The 24,468-nt window shown below is 52.6% G+C and overlaps 2 protein-coding genes across 2 annotated transcripts in view; both read left to right on the top strand.

Annotated features, from left to right (window-relative positions):
• BAHD1 (bromo adjacent homology domain containing 1) overlaps positions 1-11,112 on the top strand; it is a 42,268-nt gene extending 31,156 nt beyond the window's left edge. Inside the window, exons 4-7 of the mRNA XM_064163553.1 lie at positions 2,161-2,320; positions 3,252-3,328; positions 5,691-5,782; positions 7,752-11,112. Coding sequence (XP_064019623.1) covers positions 2,161-2,320; positions 3,252-3,328; positions 5,691-5,782; positions 7,752-7,941 — 519 coding nt within the window. The 3' untranslated portion in view covers positions 7,942-11,112. The remainder of the gene's footprint in view (positions 1-2,160; positions 2,321-3,251; positions 3,329-5,690; positions 5,783-7,751) is intronic.
• A 10,254-nt stretch (positions 11,113-21,366) lies between these two features.
• On the top strand, positions 21,367-24,183 carry CHST14 (carbohydrate sulfotransferase 14). The gene has a single exon (XM_064163552.1). The coding sequence runs from the start codon at positions 21,455-21,457 to the stop codon at positions 22,553-22,555; it is 1,101 nt and encodes a 366-aa protein (XP_064019622.1). The 5' UTR covers positions 21,367-21,454; the 3' UTR covers positions 22,556-24,183.
• The last annotated feature ends 285 nt before the right edge of the window (positions 24,184-24,468 follow it).

The raw sequence follows: 24,468 nt of genomic DNA, 5'->3' as shown, positions 1-24,468 counted from the left end.
TCAGCTGAAATGCCACAATGATGAATGCTGCTGGCTTCAGCCTTTGTAGGGGTGGCACCTGTTAGACCTCTGAGTCCATCAGAGAGGCTGTCCTCCTGCTGTCTCCTCCTTGGTTATGTCAGACTTGTGTAAGAAGTGAGGGAGGGATTGGCCTTGTTACGAGGAGCACTTGTCTAAAGGTGGCTCTCTCGAGGTTGTTCTTCTCACTGGTGGTGTCTGTCAGCCCAGCGGGGATCTTCTGGAGGGCACAGAGGACTGAGACAGTGTCCTGGCTCCCAGGTGGAGTTTCTCTGGTACCTGATACCTTCCTTCTTGTATCTTCTCCAAGGATTTCTTGTCTGTACTTTTCCATTTGTTGTGCTCAGGGGCAGAGAATGGCTCCTGCAAGATAGGACATCCAAAGCCTGCCAGGATGTGTTCCTGAGTGACCACCTCTAGGTCTCGGCAGGGACGTTCGGCTCAATGATCTCTAGAGGTCACTTCCAACCTCTACCATTCTGTGAAGCCAGAGATGAGGTTTTTGCATCCACAGCTCAGCCTTTGGCGCTCTGGGGGAGCAGCACACCCATCATTTCCTTAGGTCCTGCCCTATAATGCTTCCCACTCTCCCTGAGTTATCTAGCTGAGGTTGAACCTTTCCTGTCAGGCCTCCTCAGATGAGCTTTCAGAGCAAAAATTGAAAGAACCCTCCCCTAGTCCACAGTCCTCAAAGTGATCATTTTGTTACACCAGAGGGTACAAAGGCAGTGTTGGCAGTGTCATCAGGCAGAGCTTCATGGCATGGCCTCTGCTGCTCCATGCCCTGCTCAGGTGAAATACTTCATGGTTTGTTTCCTGACACTGCATGGCAGAGCTGCTGAGCATTGCAAACGTGCCCACGTCTCCCCACCCTTGCACAGCAAGGAAATGCAAGCCTACAGACAGGCAGAAGTGGTGATTCCTCTGAAGGCTGGGGTGGTTTTGCCTGTAGAGTTGGAGGTCTAACTGGGGTTTGGTTAGAAATAAATATCAGAAATAGCTGCTTGTGAGACCTGCTGTCCTCTGGTGAGCTGCTGCTCGCTGCCAGCACCACGCAGGAGGAGTAGTTGTGTGCTGGCTTATTAAAAGTGGTGGCCACTTGTGACCTGTCAGCTCTTAGATGCTGTTCCTCAGTGAACCTTCTTTACTTGAAGGGTTTGACCTGATCTTTGTGGTTGTCATAGAATCATTAGATCACAGGATGTTAGGGGTTGGAAGGGAGCTCTGGAGAGCATTGAGTCCAACCCCGCTGCCAGAGTGGGACCTTAGACTCTAGCACAGGTTGCACAGGAATGCATCCAGACAGGTCTTGAAAGTCTCCAGAGAAGGAGACTCCACAACCTCTCTGAGGAGCCTGTTCCAGTGCTGTGTGACCCTGACAGTCAAGAAGTGCTTCCATGTGTTGAGCTGGAACTTCCTGTGATGTAGTTTATATCCATTGCCCCTTGTCCTGTCACAGGGTGTGAGTGAGCAGAGGCTGTCCCTGTCCCTTTCTTCTTGACTCCCAGCCCTCAGATATTTATAGGCATTTATTAGATCCTCTCTTGGTCTTCTTTCTTCAGACTAAAAAGTCCCAGAATGGTTTGGGTTGGAAGGGACCTTAGAGAGCATCTGGTGGGAATGGCGGTACCATGAGTGGTCTAATGCTGTGTGACTTCTCTTCGAGTGGAAGCACTTTGCTCTGAGGAGCCTTAGGTGCATTTGCAGCAGGACCAAAGGAGTCTTGGGTGGAGGTGGCAAATAGTCACAGCATTACAGGGTGTCGGAGGTTGGAAGGGACTCAGAGAGATTGAGTCCAACCCCTCTGCCAGAGCAGGACCATAATCTAGCTCACATCACAGAGGAATGCATCCAGACAGGCCTTGAAAGTCTCCAGAGAAGGAGACCTAACAGCCAATAGCTCTCTGTCTCTATCAAGTCATAGCATCATTAAGGTGGGGAAAGACTTCTGAGATCATGCAGTCCAACCTTGTACCAACCACCTCCACGACCCAAAGGGCCACATCTCCTTGTTTCTTAATGCCTCCCTGGGTTGGATGGTGACTCCACCTCCCTGGGCAGCCTGTTGCAGTGCCTGACACCACCCCCCTGTCAGAGAAGCAGCTGTTCTTGTGCTCAGGTGTTTGTGTTCCCCTGATGCAGAACGAACCGGAGCCTGCTGTTCGCAAGAGCTACCAGGCGGTGGAGAGGGACGGGGAGATCATCCGGGTGCGCGACACTGTGCTCCTCAAGTCAGGGCCCCGCAAGAAGTCCATGCCCTACGTCGCCAAGATATCGGCGCTGTGGGAAGACCCCAAAACAGGTACTGTGCCTGCTGGGGCTGTGTTGCCTCAGGCTTTGATGAGGGGGAGCTGAAGCTGGGGGAGTGATGAATCTGCAGCCTTGTTAGGGTGCTCCACTGCTGCCTGATTGGGTGACAAAGAGGAAGAGAGGAGCTCTGTGTCATCGGTTCAGAGCGTTCCGGGAACAGGAACGCTCTTTAATCACCAGCCTGGGACTGCTCAGCAACATCTTGCTGGTCATGAAAGCAGAGATCTGCCAAGGGCCCTCTTAGCAACAGTCTCCTCTCCTTATTTCATTGCAACAGATGTCTCGGGAGCTGCTGTTTGCTCACATGCTCCATCCAGCAGCTGGGCTGGGAGCTGGTGTGGAGCACAGGCTTGTCTGCAGATGCTCTTGGTGGGACCTGGGTGGGGAGGTGGTGATGGAAGGAGGGGCGGTTGTCATGTCAAGGTCTCATATCTCACCAGTGATACCCGAGCTGAGGAAGCTGTGCCAGCTATTGTAAAGCACAGGGCTTGCTGAAAAGTCAAAAAAGTCAAGTTAGATGCAGAAGAAGTGGTGAGAGTCACCTTGGCTGTGCCAGCCTGCAGTTCTGGCAGTAACCTGGCAGCAATGCTGCAAGCACTGAGCTTTAGATGGGCATCTCCAGCTTGTGGTCTGAATGGATGCTGTTGTCAGGTGGAAAATGGAAAAAGGTTGATTTTATTCCTTTTTTTTCCATCTCTTTGTGTTTTTTTTGGTGCCTAACCAACCTCTTTGGTGATGTAACATAAATAGAAGGGGCTGAAGATGTCAGAGAACAGCAGTGTGGCTGACTTCACTCAGCATGAAGTCTTTATCATGGTACAGCTGCCTGTGCCTGAGCACTGGGGTGTGTGGACTCGGGGAAGGTGCAGTGGGAAACCAGGAGTAGGCTGAAGCTTGATGCTTTTTGATGGCTGTCCTTGCAGGGGAGCTGATGATGAGCCTCCTGTGGTATTACAGACCCGAGCACACTCAGGGAGGCCGCAACCCCAGTATGCACCAGGTGAGCCAGCCAAGGGGGGCACGTGGGGCTGGGGGTCCTGGTGGGGTTAGGAATCTGCTGGAAGAGGGATTAACTTGAGGATTATAGGTTGAACCTATAACCTGAGGGTGTAAGGTTGGAAGAGGTCTCCCAAGATCGAGTCCAACCATAATCAAACTACCATGACCACTAAACTACATCCTGGAGAGCCATATCTGCATCCTTCTTGAACACCTCCAGGGATGGTGACCCCACCACCTTCCTGGGTAGCCTGTTCCAATGTCTAATTACTCTTTCAGCAAAGAAATTGTTCCTAATCTCCAATTTAAAACTCCCCTGGCATGATTTCAGGCCATTTCCTCTTATCCTGTTGTTTGGAAGGAAGTGGAGCTGTCTCTTGGCTGTGATGCAGCTGTTCCAGATGTGTTGAGCAGTGGGGTCCTGTTCATGGGTCTCTCATAAAATCATAGAGATGTTGAGGTTGGAAGAGACCTTTTAGATCATCAAGTCCAACCAATCACCTGGACCTCACAATCCCACTGCTGCTGCTAAGCCACTGCCACCAAACCATGTCCCTCAGCACCACATCCACTCGACTTTTAAACCCCTTCAGGGATGGTGACTCCTCCATTTCCCTGGGCAGCCTGTTCCAGTGCCTGAGAAGCCTTTCTGGGAATGAATTGTTCCTACTGTCCAACCTGAAGCAGATGTGTGGAGTGCAGGGGTCCTTTTGCTGGGCTTTTCTCCAGTTTTCTGTCCATGTGGAAACTCTGGACTGTAAAGAGAAGCTGCTGCATTCGCTACCTGCCCAACTCTGTTAAGTTTTATTGTTTCTTCCTTAAATTCCTGTGCATTAAGCAACCATTTGCTCTGCCTGCTGCCTGAGGAATGAGTTCATCCTGCACCAGAACCAAACATCTTCCCCAAAAGGGTAATTCACCCAGAAATGCAGAGCTTGGTGCAACATCTCCCAGTGCAGTTCTGCAGGAGTTCCTGTGGCCTGTGCTGCATCTTTATCGTAAATCCTTTCTTCTGCTCCTCAAACTCCAGGAACTTGTTTTGTGCAGAAATGTGGCTGCATTGCACCTCCCCTGTAGAGGTTTAGGGTTGGAGACTGACTGGAGGATGTTGTGCCCCTCTTAAGTCTTTGCTTCTGCAAAGGTAAAAGCATGTGGGTCATTGAGTTTCCCCCTTGCTCTGCTTTACATGGGCTTGTGTGGGTTGACAGCAAGCTGGTTTTAAACTGGGAATGGAGAATTTACTGCTGGTTTCAGTCCACTTGGTGCCTTTTCCCTTTTTACTTCTGTAAGTAAGAGCAGGGAGGGGGAGGCTGAGAGCAGCACTGGGGAACAGCCAGGGAGTTGGATCTGCCTGCCTTACAGGGCACAGATGAGCTTCTGCAACAAAATGTGGTACCAAACTGTAGTCCTCTGGTCCATAAGCAAAGTGTGACTGCTTCCAGTTGTGCTTCAGCATGGAGCAGCCTGGCCAGCAGGAACTCAGCCAGCTTTTGGCACATCTGCTTAATTGCACAAGAGTCCAAACAAGAAAGTGCTGGGACAGGCTTGCTAAGGATGACTCAGATAGTTTTGATGGAAGCAGTAAACCAAAACCCCAAGGGGCAGCAGCAAGGTGTGGCATTTTCAGTGTCTCTCATTCAGTGTGTCCCCAGATGGTGACCCTTTTGTCAATCTTTCCTTCCAGCCACTTTCCTCAAGGCTGTGAACAGAAACACAGTCTGCAGGTAATGCTTCCAGGCTTGTGCAGAGCTTGCTGAGTCCCAAAGATCATCTCTGCTGATCTAACCACAGCTGAAATTCTGTCAGGTGGCTCCATCTGGGTTGTCTTACATCCAGCCAATCCTGCTGGCTGCAGAGCCAGCTTCCCTAAATTACCTGGGGGAAAAAGGCTGCTGCCACTTCCCTCCCTGAGCAGCCTTTTGAACTGAGCTGGGGTGAAGAGAGGGTTGGGAAAGAAGGCTTTGAGACTTTTGACTTTGAGATTAATTGTTTTAGCTTTGAGATGGAGATGGCTTAGAAGGCCTGGTCATCTGCTACAGAGAGTAGCAAAGACAGCAAAGTGCTGTTCAGCCTCCAGTTCTTAGCTGTAAATGGGAGAGATTCCAGCACAGGAAAGGGAAAATGAATGAAGAACATCCCTGAAGATTGGAGGAATGAGGCTCTAGCGAGGCCACAGCTGGAGTCCTGCATCCAATTCTGGGCTCTCCAGTTCAAGAGTACTGGAAAGAGTCCAGTGGAGACTCTGAGAATGCAGAGGGGCCTGGAGCATCTCTGCCCTTTAAGGTGATGTGTGAGGATGCGGAGCTTGTCCTACCTGCCAGGGGCTTCTGGCCAAGTTGAGTGACCTCTTCCTTCTGTTGCAGAATGAGATCTTTGCATCCCGGCATCAGGATGAAAACAGCGTTGCCTGCATCGAGGAGAAATGCTACGTGCTGACCTTTGCAGAGTACTGCAGGTAGGTGGTGCTCTTAACTTGCTGTTCCTGAGACCTCCATCAGTCCCCAGCTCTTGTCACTTTTCCCATCGGCAGCCGTCGCCCAGCAGACCTGTCCCAGCCCTCCAGACCTTGACCTGGCTGGAGCTGGATGAGTTACACTCGCTCTACACAGAGGTTCGGTGCTGCTTCCACCCCAGGTTCATCACCTGTCTTGTTTCTGTGATATTTGTGTTTCAAGGGACTCAGAAATGTTTGTTCTTGTGTGACCTCGGTGCTATAGCATGTGGACATCAGTAGAGAGTGCAGGAATGCCTACAGCTTGGAGCTAAAAATTAAGCAAGGCAATAGAGTTGTCTGATGTGGTAGACAGCTGCTGGAGGTATCCAGAAAGCCCGCTGAGATACTCTTGTCCTTGCTGCTAGAGACTGGGGAAGGTGCTCAGAGAGAAGGGGGATTCTGGCAGCACCATGCACTCAGAATGCTGTTCAGGCTTTTCCTGGTGAGCTCTTATTGATTGAATTGAAACTTCATCAGTGAGAACCTCTGAGCATCCACACTGAGACATCCTTGGGTGGATGGATGCTCAGGACAGGCTGAGGATAAAGGCTGAATGGCTGCACAAATCCACACTGCAAAATGGTGCTTTAGATCTCCTCAGCTTTGCTGGCTTTATCTTGTTAACCATGCAGTCTTACCCTGGAGAGGTGCTGAAGCCCCAGAGCACTCCTAGCCCAGGGCTTGCTGCAAGCAGACTGCTTCACAGACTCCTCAGAAGCTGAATTTTGCTCTCTTTTCAAAACTGGGAAACAAACAAAACAAGAAAATACAGAATGGTAGGGGGTGGAAGGGACTTCTGGAGATCATCTGGTCCAAAGATACCCAATAGAGGAACAGGTTGCCCAGGGAGGTGGTGGAAGCCTCATCCCTGGAAGTTTTTAAGGCCAGGCTGGATGGGGCTTTGAGCACCCTGATCTAGTGCGAGGTGTCCAGGCCTGTGGCAGGGGCGTTGGAACTGGATGATCTTTGAGGTCTCTTCTAGCCCTGACAGTTCTGTGATTCTGTGATTACCAGTGCTCAAACACACACAGACTGGCCAAACAGCCCCCAAAATGCCAAACAAATGCCCCAAAAAGCCCAAATAAGCTTCTCAAGAACTTGCCCAGACAAACATCTCTTCTCCTTGGCCAGCCACACTTGTGGCTTCTGATGAGACCCAGACTGTGCAACATGAAACACACAGACTCACAGAACGATTTGGGTTGGAGGGGAGCTTCAAGATCACCCAGTTCCAAGCCCCAGCCATGGGCAGGGACACCTCCCACTAGCCCAGGTTGCTCTTGCCCCCCCCCCAGCCTGGCCTTGAACACCTCCAAGGAGGAGGCATCCACAGCCTCTCTGGGCAGCCTGTTCCAGTGTCTCACCACCCTCACTGGAAAGAATTTCTTCCTAGTCTCCAGACTAAATCTTCCCACCTCCAGCTCACTTACAGGGCCCCATCCAACCCCATCCAACCTGGCCTTGAACACCTGCAGGGAGGAGGCATCCACAAAGCACAGGCTCACAGGATGTCAGAGGTTGGAAGGGACCCAAAGAGATCGAGTCCAACCCCCCTGCCAGAGCAGGACCATACAATCTAGCTCTGGTCACACAGGAACACATCCAGACAAGCCTTGAAAGGCTCCAGAGAAGGAGACTCCACAGCCTCTCTGGGGAGCCTGTTCCAGTGCTCTGGGACCCTTACAGTAAAGAAGTTCCCCTTGTGTTGAGCTGGAACCTCCTGTGCTGCAGCTTCCATCCATTGCTCCTTGTCCTATCCCAGGGAGCAGTGAGCAGAGCCTGTCCCCCCAGCCCTCAGGTATTGCTAAACGTGAATTAAATCCCCTCTGAGTCTCCTCTTCTCCAGACAGAGCCGCCCCAGCTGGCTCAGCCTCTCCAGGCACACGATGCCCACATCCACGCTCACTCTGCTGCTGTCCTTGCCTTGCAGATTTTGTGCCTTGGCCAAGCGTCGAGTGGAAGGGATCCCAGGCAGGAAGACCATGATGGTTCCTCCCTCGGAGGAGTACTCCACGCCCCTGCACCGCAAGGTGCCCGAGGACACTGACCCCGAGCTGGTTTTCCTCTGCCGCCACGTCTACGACTTCCGCCACGGCCGCATCCTCAAGAACCCGCAGTAGCAGCGCGGGGCCGGCGGCAGGCTGGCGGCTTGGGGACAGCCTGGGGACAGCTCTGGACAGCCCAACCTCGTGCCGCTGGAAGCCAGCAGCACCCAGCGCCCTGCCCGCGCCCGGAGAGCGCCCGCAGAGCCCAGCAGCGCTCGCCTGAAGCGTCAGTGAGAGTCTGTACCGGGGAGCAGTGGCTGTGGAGCTAGGTGCTTGCTGCTGGGAAGCTGTCTCTCTGCTTGGAGCCGGAGGGGCTCTCTTGGGAGGGCTTGCAGAGGATAAAAGCCAGGAAACTGAATCCAGAGTCATGCCCTGGGGGCAGATGGGATGGTGGAACGGTGCAGGAGGTTGTTTTGGTGCATTGGATGAGCCAAGCTGGGGTGGTTGGGTGGTTCTCGTGCCATGATGTGCAGTGTGAGGCTGAGGCAGAGCCTCTCCTGTGCTCTGCCACAGAGCAGAGTCTCCTTCATCCCACAGGACAGGCTGTGAGGATTCCCAGGTGTAAGAGAAGCTCCAGAATCCAGCTCTTGCTTTAGAAGCCGTCTGGATGTGGAGTGGCCTTGTGTCATGTTTGGAGAGGTTTTGCTCTGTCAAGGGGAGGAGATGACCCTGATTTTCCCTTTCTTTTCCTCTTCCCCTCACCTCCCCTTTCTGTGATCCACCACCTGGACTGGGGCTTGGCAGCCAGGCTTGGAAACCTGCTGCGTGGCAGAGCAGAGAGGGAGCCAGCAGGGCTGTGGGCTTTCCATCCCAGTGTGGTGTCCCAGAGAGCTGAGTCTCTGCCATAGTTCCCTGACCTTCCCTGAAGGATCTCCTGCCCCGTAACACACAGCCCCAGCAGGCTTGTGTGGCTCTGGAGCTGGAAGCACAGAGAGTGGGGTGCACTGGTGAGAACCATGTCGTATCTCCTGAGCCTTGCTCTTCCTCTCACGGCATAGGGGCTGCAGTGATAGAAGTGGGTTTACTCTTCCCAGTTTTTCCCACTAACACCATTTACAGTCCCTGTGTCACCCCACATAGAATCATAGAACCACAGAACCATTGAGGTTGGAAGAGACCACTGAGATCATGAAGTCCAACTGCTTGCCTGGAACTCAGAATCCCACCACTTCTCCAGTGTGAAGCAGCCAGAGGCTGGAGGTGACACAGCAAAGCCTTTTCTTGAGCGATTTTGGCTTTCTTCATATCTTGTGCTCCTCCTCTGTAACTCTCATGACCCTGGTCACACTGAAGCCATCAGCAGTGCTGGCTCACCACTGCCCTACAGCTTCTTTCCCTCCAAACTCCTCGTGGTGTCCCAGCGAGCCCACCAGAGTGGCTTTGTGACTCCCAGAAGGAACTGAGCACTGGGAGGTGTTCTCAAGGACAGCTGTGACCCCAGCCTAGCAGTATCGCCTCTTGCCTTATGTTCAGAGCCGAGGTAGACCTTGGTTTATCTTCACACAAACTGCTGGAGTTGATCCCAGAACAAGCCAAAGGACAGCACTAACATCCAAGTTGCAAACCCCAAGCTGATCCAGGTCTAGATTGCACTAACATGGAGAAGGAGAATTGGCACCACCATGGCCCTACTGGTTGGAGCTGCTTGTCCAAACCTGAGATCTGCGTTTCTGCAGTCTTCTGAGGCTCCCAAAGTGGTGCAAGTGTTCATCCTGCTTTAATGTTGTCCTCCCAGAGGAGGTAGCACTGCCCCTACTCCCCATGGACTCGAGCACAGTGGCAATGGCTTCAGGCCTGCTTGACCCAGCACCAAGTCCCTTAGATGGAGAGAGTTCAACACAGGAGTTCTCCAGAGATTTGCTCTATGTACCAAAGAGGGGAACCTGTCTAGAAGAGAGGAGATGACAATGCCTGGCACACAGCTCCCTGATGTCAGGAAATGATTCCTGCTCAGTGTCCCAGAGTCAGGGAGGGGTTGGAAGGCAGCTCTGGAGATCACTGAGGAGGCTGTAAAAGCCCTGTTCATTCCTGCCAGCAGCAAACACCCAGCTCCAGCAGGTTCGATCCTGGCAGGCAAGCAGGAATGTGTGGGTGAAGCATCTCATTTATACCTCAAGGTAATGCTGGCATCAAGGAAATGGCTCAGATTTCTCCTCAACAAGTCACTTGGGTACCAGTGGTCTCTTAGAAGGGCATGGTTGGGCTGCTGTGTCAGGATGGGAGCCAGGAGCACTTCGAGGATTTTGGGGTGAGGGTGCAAGGGCTGTTGGAGAAAGTGGCCTCTGGTGCTGCTGGGAGGGGACACTCAGTGGTTCTCCCCCTTAGCAGAGAAGGAGGCAGGCCCTGGAGGAGCAGAGCTGCTCCTACCCACCATGGGAGAGGGGATGGTGGTGCCCAGTGAGAAAGCTGCTCCCTGGGGCAGTGGCATACAGTGGTGAGGTGGAAGTCGACAGGAACCCTGCATGCACACACTTGACTCTGTAGGGACATCCCTGACACCCAGCCTGGAGCAGGCAAGCTGCCCACAGCCACCTCCCTCTAGCAGAAGTGCCCTCAGGTGCAGGATGCTTCTAGAGCTACCTGGCAGGCAGATCCTGAGCACTGCTGCACAGTCAGGGAAGGGTTTGAACCCAGCCTTGGAAACCACAGCAACTCCTGAGCCCTCTCCCCCTCTGCTCCCACCTCTGTCCTGGCTCCTCTCCAGGTAGAAAACAAATTGTCCTTGCCCTGGGTGTGGAACAGGCTTTAGCCCATACCAGGGGAGGACACCTCCTGCCTCTGCTCATGTTAGAATCCGCTTCAGGCCAAGACCATTGTCCAAGATTCCCCTTGGTTGCTTCATGCTGTTGTGCAGACAGCATGTAAAAGAGTCGAGATGTCTTATCCATGATGATAAAAGAAGGAAAAAACAAACAAAACAAAAACAAAAAACTATTTCTCTTGCTTTTTTAATCTATTAGATATGGAAATATTTTTTTGAACCTGAAAATGCAGTGGGTAGAATTTAAATGGAAAAGGTTAAGACATGTAAAATATATTTTAGTTGATAATTTTTGTAAAATGCACTTTTTTTGTGTCTCTTCCCCTGCTTTCCCAGATCTGTATTTCAGTGTTTACAGATGGAATGAGAACATTCCCTATGCCCTCCTTCTGTGAGAAAGATATATTAGAAGTAATTCTTAACAAAAACAAACACACAAAAAAAGGAAAAAAAATAAATTTGACAAATGGTATTGATTTAGAAAACAGAGCAAGTGCTGAACTCTCCTTCTCGTCCTCATCCAAGCCTCCTCCTCGGCTCTGGGGGGGAGTTAGAAGCGCTTGGAAGGTGCCAAGTGTGGAAGCGAGGCTTGGGGGCGAGCGAGCTGGGCACAGCCCAGAGATGAGCTGCTCTTGGGTTTCCCAGTGAGAATCACAGAATTGGTTGGGTTGGAAAAGACCTCCAAGATCACTTGAGTTCAACCATCAACCCAACACCACCATGGCTGTTAAACTGTGTCTCCAAGTGCCGTGGCCACGTGTTCCTTGAGCATCTCCTTGTCCTGTTGCTGGGCACTGCTGAAAAAAAGTCCCTGTGCCCCTGCCAGCATCGCTGGCATCATCAGACTGGGCATGAGGAGGAAGTTCCACACCATGAGAGTGGTGAGAGACTGGAATGGGTTGCCCAGGGAGGTGGTTGAGGCCCCATCCCTGGAGATGTTTAAGGCCAGGCTGGCTGAGGCTGTGGGCAGCCTGCTCTAGGGTAGGGTGTCCCTGCTTATGGCAGGGGGGTGGGAACTGGATGATCCTTGTGGTCCCTTCCAACCCTGACTGCTTCTATGATCTTAGCCTGGCTTTGTCAGGCTGGGCTCCTATCTGGACTTCATGGGATCTCTGCTTTTTGCTTTCTGCAGCCATCAGGTTTCTTGAGGAGCTTGTTACACCACAGCTCCTCACAGGGACTGCTGGGTGGGTTAGGCACAAACCTGGAGAACTGGGTAAAAATGAGGGAGCTGAGGCTGGGAGAGGCACCTGGCTGGCTGCTCAAGTGGGAGTCTCTTGTCATTGAGATTTGCAGGCCACCACTGGGCCTTGGGCTTCTGCTGAAGAACCAATTTGACATTCTTCATTTGGATTGAATGTGATTTGGCTGCCCAGAGGCACCGGTGAGTGCCAGCAGGAACCTGTGCCCAGCCTGTGCTCCATGCCTCTGGGCAGGAACAGGCACTTGTGAGGGTCAGCTGAACACCAAGAAGCTTTTCTATCCCAGCTCTTCCCCACGTGGTGAGCCATCCTCAAAAGGATAATCTGTAGCTGACTGAGAAGTTGGGATTAATGTCAGTGAAAATTGGATTTGCTGCTGAAATCTGCAGCCCGAGGGAGCGGCGCTGGGTCGTATCCAGCTCCCCTGTATCCCATGCTCAACAAACTTCTGCTCTTGTTCCATGTCTCATGCTGCTAGGGACTTTCTGCTGCCACAGTGGTGGAGTCCTGCTGGCCTTGGAGGTGACAGCAGGTGTTGGCAGAGGTGGCCTCACACAGCTGTAGAACAGAGAGGCGTGTTGTCACCTGATTCCTGCGCTGCTTTGGCCAGCTGAGGGTCTTGTGGTGGCTCCAGGTCTGCTTTTGATGAGCCAAGGGTAATTGAGGTACCTGATGAAGCCAGCCTGCTGCATTACCTCTCCCTTCACTTCCATGGGTTGTGTGTGGAGATGATGGACCCTCATTGCCTTGTGGCAACTGTAGGGGGAAGGTGGCACTCCGGGTGCTGGGAAGGAGCAGTTGAGACTGCAGGCATCTGTGGAGACTCCAGGTAAGGTTTGGGCACTGGGACAAGTGTGCTGGATGGTGGGAGATGGGCAGAGCTTTGGGAATTCAGCCCTTGGAGTAGGTCTGGCTGCATGATTGCTGTGGTTTCATGCGGCTAGAGAGATGCTGTTGTGGCTCTTTGCTTCGTGGCTTGATGCTTGGGTTTGGAGCAGTTCCTTGTGCCAGGGAAGATGCCAGCTGGGCTCCTGGCACACGCTGCTGGCTGAGGGAGTCTTTCCCACCGCGTGCCTCGCCCCATGCATCTCCCAGCCAAGCAAACCTGAAGCAGCATTTGGGACTTGCTTTGGTTGCCAAAGTCTCTTCCTACCCAAAGCAAAAGCCAGGAGCTCCTGGTTCCATTTAACTGCTGCTTTAATGTCACTAATTACAGCTGACTGGAACTGTGCCAAAGCCACCGCAGCCAAGAGGCAGCAGCAATCTGGCCTGTCACACCAAGGTGACAGAGCACTCTGTCACTGTCCCGGCTCCAGCCCTTTATGCTGATAAATGAGCTGTGCCACAGCAGCTTCTGTCTGTGTGGAGTTGGCCACATCAGGGAGGTTGCAAGATCAGCCCCCAGCAGCGCTGGGACCACCCAGGGAGCAGAGAGCCTCACATTATTAACCTGGTGTCCCTAGGGCCATTCACCAGCTTTACTCTGTCCTTACCCTGCTGAGACAGGAAAAACGCTCTGCTCGCCCAGACAGGGCTCTGGGGGAAGACAACAAGGCGAACGCTCTGCCCCCTCCGCAGTGATGTTGGCGCTGCCACCACGAGGTAAGTTCTGCTCTGAATCCTTCAGCTGGTTGCCAGCAGCACAAGCAGGGCTGCAGCCCAGGCTTCATCCGATGGGAGCATCCACAGCCTCTCAGAGCCACCTTCTGTATTGCTTCTGTGCTGGCTGCTTCTTGAAGCTGAAAAAGAATGAGGTTGAGCTCTTAATGTTCCTCTCCAGCTGCTGCTTCTGCCTGCTGCTGCATTCCTGTGCCCGTGCTGCTGGGTCCAGATGTTGAGATGTTTCTGTGCAGTGACCTCAGGCTCTGGCAGCAGCAGACAGCTGCAGGTCACCCCACACAGCACCATTTCTCCAGGAATGTCGTGTCCCTGGGGGCTGTTTCCTGCTGTAAAAGCCATCAGCGGGAAGGTAATTTCCATCCAAGCAGGGAAAGAGATACGCTGGAGTCCTGTGTGGCGAGGATCAGCCCCATCCCTGGAGGGGCTTCAGAGCTGGGGAGATGTGCTGAAGGACGTGGTTTAGTGGTGACCTGGCAGTGCTGGGTTAAGGGTTGGACTCTGTGACCTGAAAAGGCTTTTCCAGCCTGGGTCATTCAACACTTCTATGGCTCTATGAAATGTGCATGTCCTGCTCCCATCTGCGCAGCGCAGGATGGAACCCGTGAGCCTATGCAGAGGAGCTGCTGTCACAAGGTTCTGAGCTCAGGCCCAGCGCCAGGGAGGACATCCCCGGGGGAAGGGCTGTAATGGGGCTATTGAGAGGGGACGATGCAGAGGCTCATGGCAGGGGTGTTTGTGTCACTTGTTGCTATAGGGACGCGGTGGCTTTTCCGTCAGAGCCCCCAGTGAGATCTGTTAATCCATTCTGGAGAGCGAAGGATATTTAATAAAGGAAACCATTTAAACTGGATTTACAAGATAGGCTGAATGGGAGCCCCATTTATTCTGTGGCTCCCTGTTTAATTTTAATATCTCTATAAACCTCTCCAGAGCGTTCTGCAAAAACAAGCTGGAGTCAGAGCGGCTTCAGCTGCCCAATAAATTCTTAAGAGCAAATCAATTTAACAATGCTGGGGTGGGGAAAGGGTGGAAAAAGCCCTCTGCATCTCAATGAATATTTTAATGACTGTTTTTCTGCTCTCTATAGCAGCAGGAGCCCTGGGACAGGCATCTTAGGAAACAAAACAGCCTGTCCTGATGGAGGGTGGTTTTGAAAGGGCACCAAGCAAAAAGCTCAGCAAAGCAGGGCTGGGAGTGTCCAGGGTCAGCTGCAGCCGTGTCCATGCCCCTGCACACCTTCGTGTTCTGTCAGTTGTGCAGGATTTCACAGAATAGTAGGGATTGGAAGGGACCTCTGGAGATCTTTGAGCCCAAAGGGATGGTCACACAGGAGCACATCCACATGGGACTGGATTGTCTCCAGAGATTGGAGACTCCGTTACCTCTCTGGGCAGCCTGCTCCAGGGCTCCACCACCCTTAAAGCTCCTCCTCACGTTTAGGTGGTGCTTCCTATGTCCCAGTTTGTGCCCATTGCCCCTCGTCCTGTCACTGAAGACAGACTGGCCCCATCCTCCTGACACTCACTCTTCAAGTATTGATTCACTCTTGAAGTATTGACCTCTCCATCCCTTCTGTACCAGTACCTTCAGGTACTGGAAGGTTGCCCTAAGGTCTCTTTGGAGCCTTCTCCTGGAGGAGCAGCCCCAACTCTCTCAGTCAGCCCCCACAGGGGAGGTTGGATCCAGCCCTCTGGTCACCTTCGTGGCCTCTGGAGCCGCTCCAGCAGCTGTGCAAACTGACCTGCTCTTTCGGGCAGACCTGGGAGCAGCTGCCTGCAGCAGCAAAGCTCCGGCCGCTGGAGCCAGCTCCGCGGTGCCGGCGCCTGCGGGACTTGTGAACTTCCCCTGACCCGCAGCGCAGCTGGAGCCGAGCTCAGCCTGCGGCGCCGCCGGCTCCTGCGCGCCGTGGGTAGCCCTGGGGACCCAGAGCTGCGCAGCTCCTGCCGGCTCTGCTGCTGCCTGCCCGCAGCCTCAGGGGCTCCTCCGCACACCCGCTGGCTCTGTCATCCACAGGGACCCGCACATGATTCCCTTCTTCCTCCAGGCATCGGCATCCGAGCTCTGAGCCAGGAAGCCAGGCATAGCCTGGGATGAGCTGCTGTGGCCTCTGCTGACCGTGTCAGTGGTGGTTCCTCTGTCATACAGGAACCAAAGCCCCTCAGTTCAGCCTGGAGACGAAAAGGCTCTGGGGAGACCTTAGATCAGCCTTCCAGTACAGGAATGGGGCTACAGGAGAGCCGGGGAGGGACTTCTGACAAGGGCTTGCCATTACAGGACGAGGGGAAATGGCTCTGAGCTGGAAGAGGGGAGGTTGAGACTGGAGTTTGGGAAGAAATGCTTTCCAGTGAGGGTGGGGAGACACTGGAACAGGCTGCCCAAGGAGGTTGTGGGTGCCCTCTCCTTGGAAGTGCTTGAGGCCAGGTTAGATAGCATCGATGGAGCAACCTGCTTTAGTGGGAGGTGTCTGCCTGTGGCAGGGAGTTGGAACAAGATGAGTTTTAAGGTCCCTTCCAACCCAAACCATTCTGTGATTCAAAAGCCTTTCCATGGCTGCACAGGATGGAGCAGGGACAAGCAGAGCAAGGCTCAGCTGAGGCCTGTGTGAGTTCAGCCAGCTGCATATCAATTAATTTGCAGTTGCAAGATAAGCAGAGCCTCTAGCACTGCATTTGCTTGCAAACAGTGATTTTTGTTACAAGGGAGACAGACCAAGCCTAGCACAGCAGTCTCCCCTGGGTTATTTACTGCATGCACCCAGAGTGTTTGACTTAGTTTAGACAGACTTTTGGTCTTTCTTTCCTAGAGATAAGAAACTTGGCCTTGCAGAGTGAGCTGATAGGGACTTGGCTTCTGGGCTTATCCACTGGGTTAAGAGGCTTTATTAGACTAAATTACAGGATAATCTCTGGACACACAACCACAGCATCAGATCTCTTCTTCCTTTGCTTGCTTTACTTTTTGATCTAGGGAAGCTCAGATCCATCCAAGCAGTCTTGTTTGCCTAAGTTAAAGAATCATAGAGTGCTAGGGTTTGGAAGGGATCTCTGGAGACCATCAAGTCCAAAGCCCTTGCCAAAGCAGCATCACCTAATGCAAGTCACACAGGAACATATACAGACAAGTCTTGAAAGTCTCCAGAGGAGGAGAGTCCACAACCTCTCTGGACACTCTGCTCCATGGCTTTAAGGTTCCTTCCATTCCAGATCATTCTGGGACTCTATGAAATCTCTGTTCTTACCCAACTGATCAGCAGAGTTTTGACAGGGCACTTGTGATAACAGTCAGTGCCCAACCTCAGTCCAAGCTGGAAGGGCAGGGGTGTCTTCCTCTCCCTCCTTTCTGGGAACTGGCATTCAGAGCAGCATTTCTGAGAGTCAAGGCTGAGCTGCTTTACACATGAGCGTGCTCCACAGTGGTGATGCTGGAGAAGCAGCTTTTTAGTGCATTTTAATGGTGTTTTTCTGCTCATGGTAATTGGTGAGGAAGAGATCTAGAGGACTGTTCAACACCAGCTGGTGGTTCCCTGGGGCTGGACGCCTGCTGCTGCTATGGTGCTCTTAAAGCAAAGGCAAATGTTGGGGTTTGAAAGTGTCTCGAAGTGCTGCAAGATTCAAACCCCTTCTTTAAACACCTGTAAGGAGTAATTATGGGGAGGAGGCTGCTGCTGCACCCCCAGGTATATGAGGATCACCCTCAGATCTGACAAAGCATCTTCACAGACAGGACTCTGTGGGTTTCTATTGTCCCTTGGAGCTGCATGTGTCTTGGGATGCAAACAGTTCAGAGTGGCTTGAGGCTGGTCAGTGATCTCTCCCTTCAGCACCAGTTGCAGAGATCTTAGGAGGAAGAAGGGTGCAGTTTAAGGACATACAGCAGCTAGGTTAGGCTGATCTGTCAGGCACACTGCAAAGCCTGCCTGCTATCCCAGGCACTCACAGTGAAGGCTGCAGAGCTGCAAGTGCTGCCAGGGTGGGGGGACAAACAGCAATGAGCTCCGTGGTCAAGTTCCAGCACCGTCTAAGCTCCAGCAGGCAGGGATTCTTGCAGCTCCTCTGGATGTCTTGTTTAAACGTGGAAAAAGCAAAGGGGCAGACTAAATCTGACACTAAGAGGTTGGTGCCCTTTATTTCAGACCAAGGTGGTTTCCTAACACAACGCTTAACATGCTCCAGAGGTCACACCGGTTTGCTGGGGCTTGTCACTGTCGTTGTCATCTGTCTGGGCTGGGCAGGCAGATGAGACTCCTGCAGAAATCCCTACCTGCAGCAGAGGAACCAGCACCACGAGTCGGCAGATCCCTCGGATGGAGCAGCACATCCACAAGGCTCCTCCTGCCCAGGCTGGGGGCTGTCTGTTGGGATCAGCAAGACACTGCCACCAGCCAGACTTCTGGCTCCACCTGCGCCTCCTGCGTGGCTCCTGTCACCGGGGCAGTGCCGGCAGAGACTTTACGCAGCCAAAACAAGTTGTGCTTAGCCTTTGGCTGGTTGAAAGTGACAAGGTAAGTGGTGGGGTTTGAAAGCACCTCCAGAAGGGCTGTGAGTGATACAAATCCTTCTCGCCTATCCACTTGCCCCACCTGTGAGCCTTTCAACTCGCAGGCAGACCACAGCAGTCTCAAGCTGGGTTTCCTCAGCAGCATTTTGATTTCTAAACCTACCTTTCCTGAGGACGTGGATCTGCCTGTGAAACACAGTCCCATGGTTTCACACATGCTGAATGTGAGGCTTCCTACGACTGCTACTGTCTACAACTACCTGAAGGGGCATTGTAGCCAGGTGGGGGTGGCCTCTTCTCCCAGGTAACCAGCAATAGAACAAGGGGACACAGTCTCAAGTTGTGCCAGGGTAGGTATAGGCTGGATATTAGGAAGAAGTTCTTCACAGAGAGAGTGATTTCCCATTGGAATGGGCTGCCCAGGGAGGTGGTGGAGGCACCGTCCCTGGGGGTCTTCAAGCAAAGCCTGGATGAGGCACTCAGTGCCATGGTCTGGTTGATTGGTTAGGGCTGGGTGCTAGGTTGGACTGGATGATCTTGGAGGTCTCTTCCAACCTGGTTGATTCTATGATTCTATGATACTAATCATAGTAGTTTATTACAAAGAAACCCAGAATAGCTGATGCTTTGAAGATCAAATTCATTAACAGCCAGAGTGAGCAACAAGCACATTCAGCATGACCACAGCTAATTTTCTTCAGTGACCTGGGGTTTAGCCTTGAAAATGAACTAAACAAACCCCTGGAGGTGTTCAAGAAATGTGTGGACGTGGCACTTTGGGGCGTGGTTTGATGGCCACGGTGGTCTTGGGTTGATGGTGGGACTCAATGATCTTAGAGATCCTTTCCACCACCCCCCAAATTCTATGGTTCTATTAGCTTGGCTGAGTTGTTTCTTTTTGGGGCTTTACATCCTACCAGGCTCTTCAGAGCAGTCCTTAGATCAAAGTTCCTGTGCATACCTAGGAGAAAAAACAAACCCTTTGTCATCATGGAGAGTCTTCTGGTTTTGCAGTCTGGGATACATCATCAGAACCACTTTGGTGTCTTATAGAACTATTCTAGACCTATGGATAGGAGAAAATGAGGCTGAGGGGAGACCTCTATGACTCCTTGAAAAGAGGTTGGAGTAAGGTGGAGGTTGGTCTCTTCTTCCTGGTATCAGGTGATAGAATAAGAGGAAACAACCTGAAATTGTGCCAGAAAAGGTTAAGTTTGACTTGAGGAGCAGCATCTTTGCTGCAAGAGTGGTCAGGCATTGAAACAGGCTGCCCAGGGAAGTGGTGGAGTCACCATCCCTGGAGGTGTTCAAGAAATGTGTGGACACGCAACCTGGGGACATGGCTTAGTGACCATGGTGGTGCTGGGTTGATGGTTGGACTTGATGATCTCAGAGGTCTTTTCTAAGCTAAACAAATCTGTGGTTCTGTGATATTAGGGCTGAATGGAACCATGTGGTGCAGATTAAGTTGCCTTCTAAGAAATGGCAGTTCCCTTGGCTGCTCTGGCCTGTACTGGTCTTGACTGTGCAGACTCTTTCAGAGGGAGGCTTTGCAGAAGGGTCTGACTCTTGCCTGTGTGCTACAGATTATACACATCGGTGCAGCTTCAGTTTACCCTGCTGCTGATTGAGAACGAGATCAGATCCTGGGACTTGCCCTCAGAAATCAGAGTAGACATCAGATAACATCACAGAGTGTGCAGATTTACAGCTGTGCTGCTGGTGGCAGGGTAGAAATTGCCATCCCTTCCTACAGCTACTGCTGTATTTACATCAAAATAAAACTGTGAAACGTAAAATAATCTCGCTGCAGGCTCTGCTACAGACACTTTGTCTGCCTTGGCTGACAAAACGCTCTTGGCTTTGGATCAAAAGAAACTAAGTGGAGGCTGTTTTCCTCTTGATGTTAAGAGAGCTTTTGACAGAGAGAGTCCTTGCAAGACTAGTGAGGATGCAGAAGCCCCCTGGTATGCTCTGAAAACACACTGGAGGAAATTATGCAGAGCAATGGCAGTGTGAAATGATTCCTGTTCCAGGAAGGGCTGTCTGTAGATATGGCATCCTTACAACAATGCCATGGCTGATGCTGCCCAGGCTGTCTGCCCAAGCTGTCTGCCCTGGCTTTGATAGCCAGCTGCTGGTTATAGCTTGTTGTTGCTTTGGCCAAAGCTTCAGCATCAAGTGGTTTGGTGTAAGTAGAGGTGGTGGTGGTAGAACATCAGCTGGAGTCATTCAGTGGCTTGGGGGAGATACTGACAAAGCTTTGGAAGCCTTGTCCTTTGACTTTCAGTAGGTGGCACAGCCATACGTGGCACAACTGTGCATGCTCACCAGGTAGTTCACATCTCCTTCTCCTCTGGGCTGCTACAATCATGCAGATATACAGTGATAACTAAGGCAAGTTCAGCCAAGCATCCCAAAACCCACTGTGGCCATTTAATCAAAGTCTGCACCACTGTGTGCAGCCACAGAAGGGCTGGCAGGAGCTGGGGAGCACTGGGCTGCAAACTGTGATGTGATCAGAGCAAAGCCTGAAGGGGCTTACAAGTTTGGTGAGGACAGGCTGAAAGAGTTGGGGTTATTCAGCCTGGCTCCAAGGAGATTCAGCCTGGTGACCCTTCAGAAGTTAAAAGGGAGGAGAAGATAACTGGGGATGGAGTTTTAACAGGACAAGGAGTCATGGGTTGAAACTTAAAGAGGGAGATTCAGAGTGGAGAGAAGGAAGAAAAGATTGACACTGAGGGTGGTGAGACCCTGGTCCAGGCTGCCCAGGGAGGTGGGAGATGCCCTGGAACAATTGCAGGTCAGGTTGCTTGGGTCTGTGAGCAATCTGCTCTACTTGGACTAGATGAGCTTTAAAGTTCTGTTCCCATCCAAGCCAGTCTGGGATTCTATGAGATCATGTCTGTTTCTTCCCTTGAGGACTGTCAAGGGCTGGCCCAGACTGCCCAGGGCAGTGGCGAGGTCCCCATTCCTGGATGCATTTCCAAGCCCTGGAGATGCGGTGCTGAGGGAGGTGTTTTGGCGGTGACCTGGCAGCGCTGAACTGACGTTCGGAGTGCAGGATCCGAAAGGTCCCTTCTAGCCCAAAGGCTGAGTCCGTGTGTGTAGGTGACATTTAAACTGCCCTTCGGGGAGAGAGGGCTGCGGCTGCCCTGGCGCCGCCTGGCGGCGGTGACGGGAAAGGTTAAAGACCCCCGGGAGCCGGGGCGCTGCCGGGACGCAGCAGCCTTCGGGCTCGCTCCCGGTCACCGACCAGCCGAAGGCTCACCCCCAAGCCGCCGTGCCGCTCCGGGAAGCGAGCAGCAGGCGAGGCGGGGCCACCGCGAAATGGCCGCCGCCTCCTGCCCGCCCTCCGCGCCCGTCACTGCCGGCCCGGCCGCCCCGCCTCGCTCAGAGCTCCGGCAGCCGGGCGGGAGCCAGCGGCTGGACCCGTTACCCCTCCTCCAGCCCCGGCATGCGGCCTGGCGACGGCGGCTGAAGCGGCGGCGGCGGCTCCTGCGAGGCCATGCTGCCCCGACCGCCGTTCCCCGGCGAGGGCAGGCGAGTAGTCCCCGCGGGCCGTAGCCGGGCCCGGCCGCGGGGTGCCGGCGGTGGCACGGTGCTGCTGCCCTCCATGCTGATGTTCGGCGTCATTCTGGCTTCCAGCGGGCTGCTGCTGATGATCGAGAAGGGCATCCTGGCCGAGGTGAAGCCGCTGCACCCGGCCGCCGTGGAGGGGGCACGGCGAGGCCATGGTGCTGGTGACCGTGGTGCTGGTGAGGAGGCCCAGGGCGAGCTGGAGTACCAGGTGCTGCGGGACATCCGTAACCGCACCATCCGCACCGTCTGCGGGCAGCGGGCCATGCCCCGCAGCGTCTGGGAGCTGCCGGCCGGGCAGCGGCGCACGGTCCTGCGGCATCTCCTGGTCAGCGACAAGTACCGCTTCTTGTACTGCTACGTGCCCAAGGTGGCCTGCTCCAACTGGAAGCGCATCCTGAAGGTGCTCGACGGGGCGCTAGAGAGCGTCGACGTCAAGATGAAGATGGACCACAAGAACGACCTGGTGTTCCTGGGGGATATGAAGCCGGAGGAGATCAACTACCGCCTGAAGCACTACTACAAGTTCATCTTCGTGCGAAACCCTATGGAGAGGCTGCTCTCAGCCTACAGGAATAAATTTGGGGAGATCAAGGAGTACCAGCAGAAGTACGGGGTGGAGATCGCCAGGCGCTATCGGAAGAACGGGGGGAATTCAGCAGGAGACGACGTGACCTTCTCTGAGTTTCTGCGCTACCTGCTGGACGAGGACGTGGAGAGGATGAACGAGCATTGGATGCCCATCTACAACCTGTGCCAGCCCTGCGCCGTGAGGTACGACTTCATCGGCTCCTACGAGCGGCTGAACGCCGACGCCAACTACGTCCTGGATCGAGTGCAGTCGCCCTCCTTCGTGCGCTTCCCCGAGCGGCAGTCGTGGTACAAGCCCGTGACGGCCGAAACGCTGCAGTACTACCTGTGCAACACCCAGCGCCGGCTGATCAAAGAGCTGTTGCCAAAATACATCCTGGATTTCTCCCTCTTTGCCTACCCCCTTCCCAACATCACCAGCGAGTTCTGCCAGCAGTAAGGACATGGCAGCTGGGAACATGGTTTGATGGCCATGGTAGTCTTACATTGACAGTTGGACTCATGACCTTAGAGGTCTTTTCCAACTGAAACAGTGCTGCAGTTCAGTGGTTCCATGAGCTCTCCTGCTCGTGATGCTGCGAAGCACAGAATGCACCGGGTTGGAAGGGACCCTTGAAGGTCATCTCATCCCAGCCCTCCTGCAGCCAGCAGGGATGTGGCCGTTTAGATCAGGTTGCTCATGGCCCCATCAGTTCTTACTCTGAACGTCTCCAGGGATGGGGCCTCCACCCTGCCTTGGCTGCAGGGCTTTGCCGAGGCAGCTGTCACTGCCAGTGCCACGTTGCTGTAGGGCCTGTGAAACATGCTCTTCTATGCATTATTTCCTAATTTTATACCTCCTAAACACTCTTTATATAAACGATTTTCTATTGCCTTTTGCTACCAGAATCTCTTTTCTATTGTTCTGCTTTTACCCTGTACATACGATGCTGGCCTTAGCACAGCAGCCTTTTGTACATCAATTCTGCTTGAAATTCTATTTTTTTGTGTTTTAGGGTTTTTTTAGGGTGCAACATGGAAAACATCTGCATGGAAATTGAGGAATTGATCTGTTTAAAGTATTTTTTTTCCTCTTTGTTTTTGGTGTTTTGGGCTGGAGTTGCCATCATGACATAGGGGTTGGTGTGCTGAAAACGAGCACTGTTAAAACTGCTTCTGGCTTAGTTTTTTGGGGAGGATGGGTAGAAAAAAAAAAGAGTCTTTTATAAACCAGGCCCTATTTATTATTCATTTTCTCATTTGCAGATCATACAATCATAGAATGGTTTAGGTTGGAAGGCACCTCGAGGATCCTCCAGTTCCAACCCCCTGCCATAGGCAGGGACACCTCCCACTGGAACAGGTCGCTCAAGGCCACATCCAACCTGGCCTTGAACACCTCCAGGGAGGGAGCAGCCACAACCTCCCTGGGTAACCTGTGCCAGTGTCTCACCACCCTCATTGTAAAGAACTTCTTCCTAACATCTAGTTTGAGTCTCTCCCCTTCAAGTTTAAACCCACAGATGGTGGTTAAATGAAAACTGTCTTTGTTTTTTTATTTTCCTGTGACAGTAGCACCTCTGTGCTTTATTATTGTTGTTATTATTATTATTATTATTTACCATTGAATCAAAACTAGTGCTAGGATAATGTTCACCTTTTTGTGGTTCTAAGGTTTGAAAGCACCAATTCTTTACCCAGCGCCACACGCTGGATGCAGTATCTAAGCCATAACAACTCATCCTTCCCTCTCTCTCTCGTGCAATGTGAGCAATACAGATTTCTGATGAGACCAAAAACTATCCTGGGACAGAAAGCCACAGAAGAAATGCCCACAAGGTGACAGCTCCCAGCCTTGTCAAGTGTCTGTGTGCCTGTGTGCCCACAAGCCACTGTGGAAAAAAGCTTTCTCCAGCCATGTTTGAAACAATGGCAGTCTGGGGATTAGTTCTCCCTCCTTTGCACACCAGTTTTGTAGCTCCTTGTGTTTGATGATGGCTGTTAGGTTGGAAGAGTTTGAGAAGTGATGTAAAATGTTGCTCCCAGGGGGCTGTGTTCTCCTCTCTAATAAAGATTTTGTATGAATTAGCCTGTTGCTTTGTGCTTCTCCTTCCACCTTGGGGTTGGTTGGCAGCAGCCTCCTGCCCCTTGTACTAAAGCATGGTATGGAAGTGTGATGAATAAGGGAGTTCTGCCTTGATTAATTCGTGTTTTAAGTGCTAGGGCAGCAGTAACAAGTGGAGAAAGAAGCACCCAGGCAGGATGAAAAGCAGCAGGTGGCAGCAGAATGGGGGCCTAATTGCTGTGGAGGTGATACAAAGCAGCAGGGATGGATGAGAGGCATTTCAGGGAGTTGGTGGTTTCCTGGGATTC

Source organism: Pogoniulus pusillus, chromosome 24 (assembly GCF_015220805.1).
Source record: "Pogoniulus pusillus isolate bPogPus1 chromosome 24, bPogPus1.pri, whole genome shotgun sequence".
In the NCBI taxonomy this organism is placed as follows: Eukaryota; Metazoa; Chordata; class Aves; order Piciformes; family Lybiidae; genus Pogoniulus; species Pogoniulus pusillus.
The sequence above is the reverse complement of the archived record's forward strand: the minus strand, read 5'-3'. Positions and strand labels throughout refer to the sequence as shown.

Excerpts from the sequence above, each read along its gene's own strand:
- CHST14 (XM_064163552.1), top strand. The coding sequence starts at position 21,455 with ATGCTGCCCCGACCGCCGTTCCCCGGCGAGGGCAGGCGAGTAGTCCCC.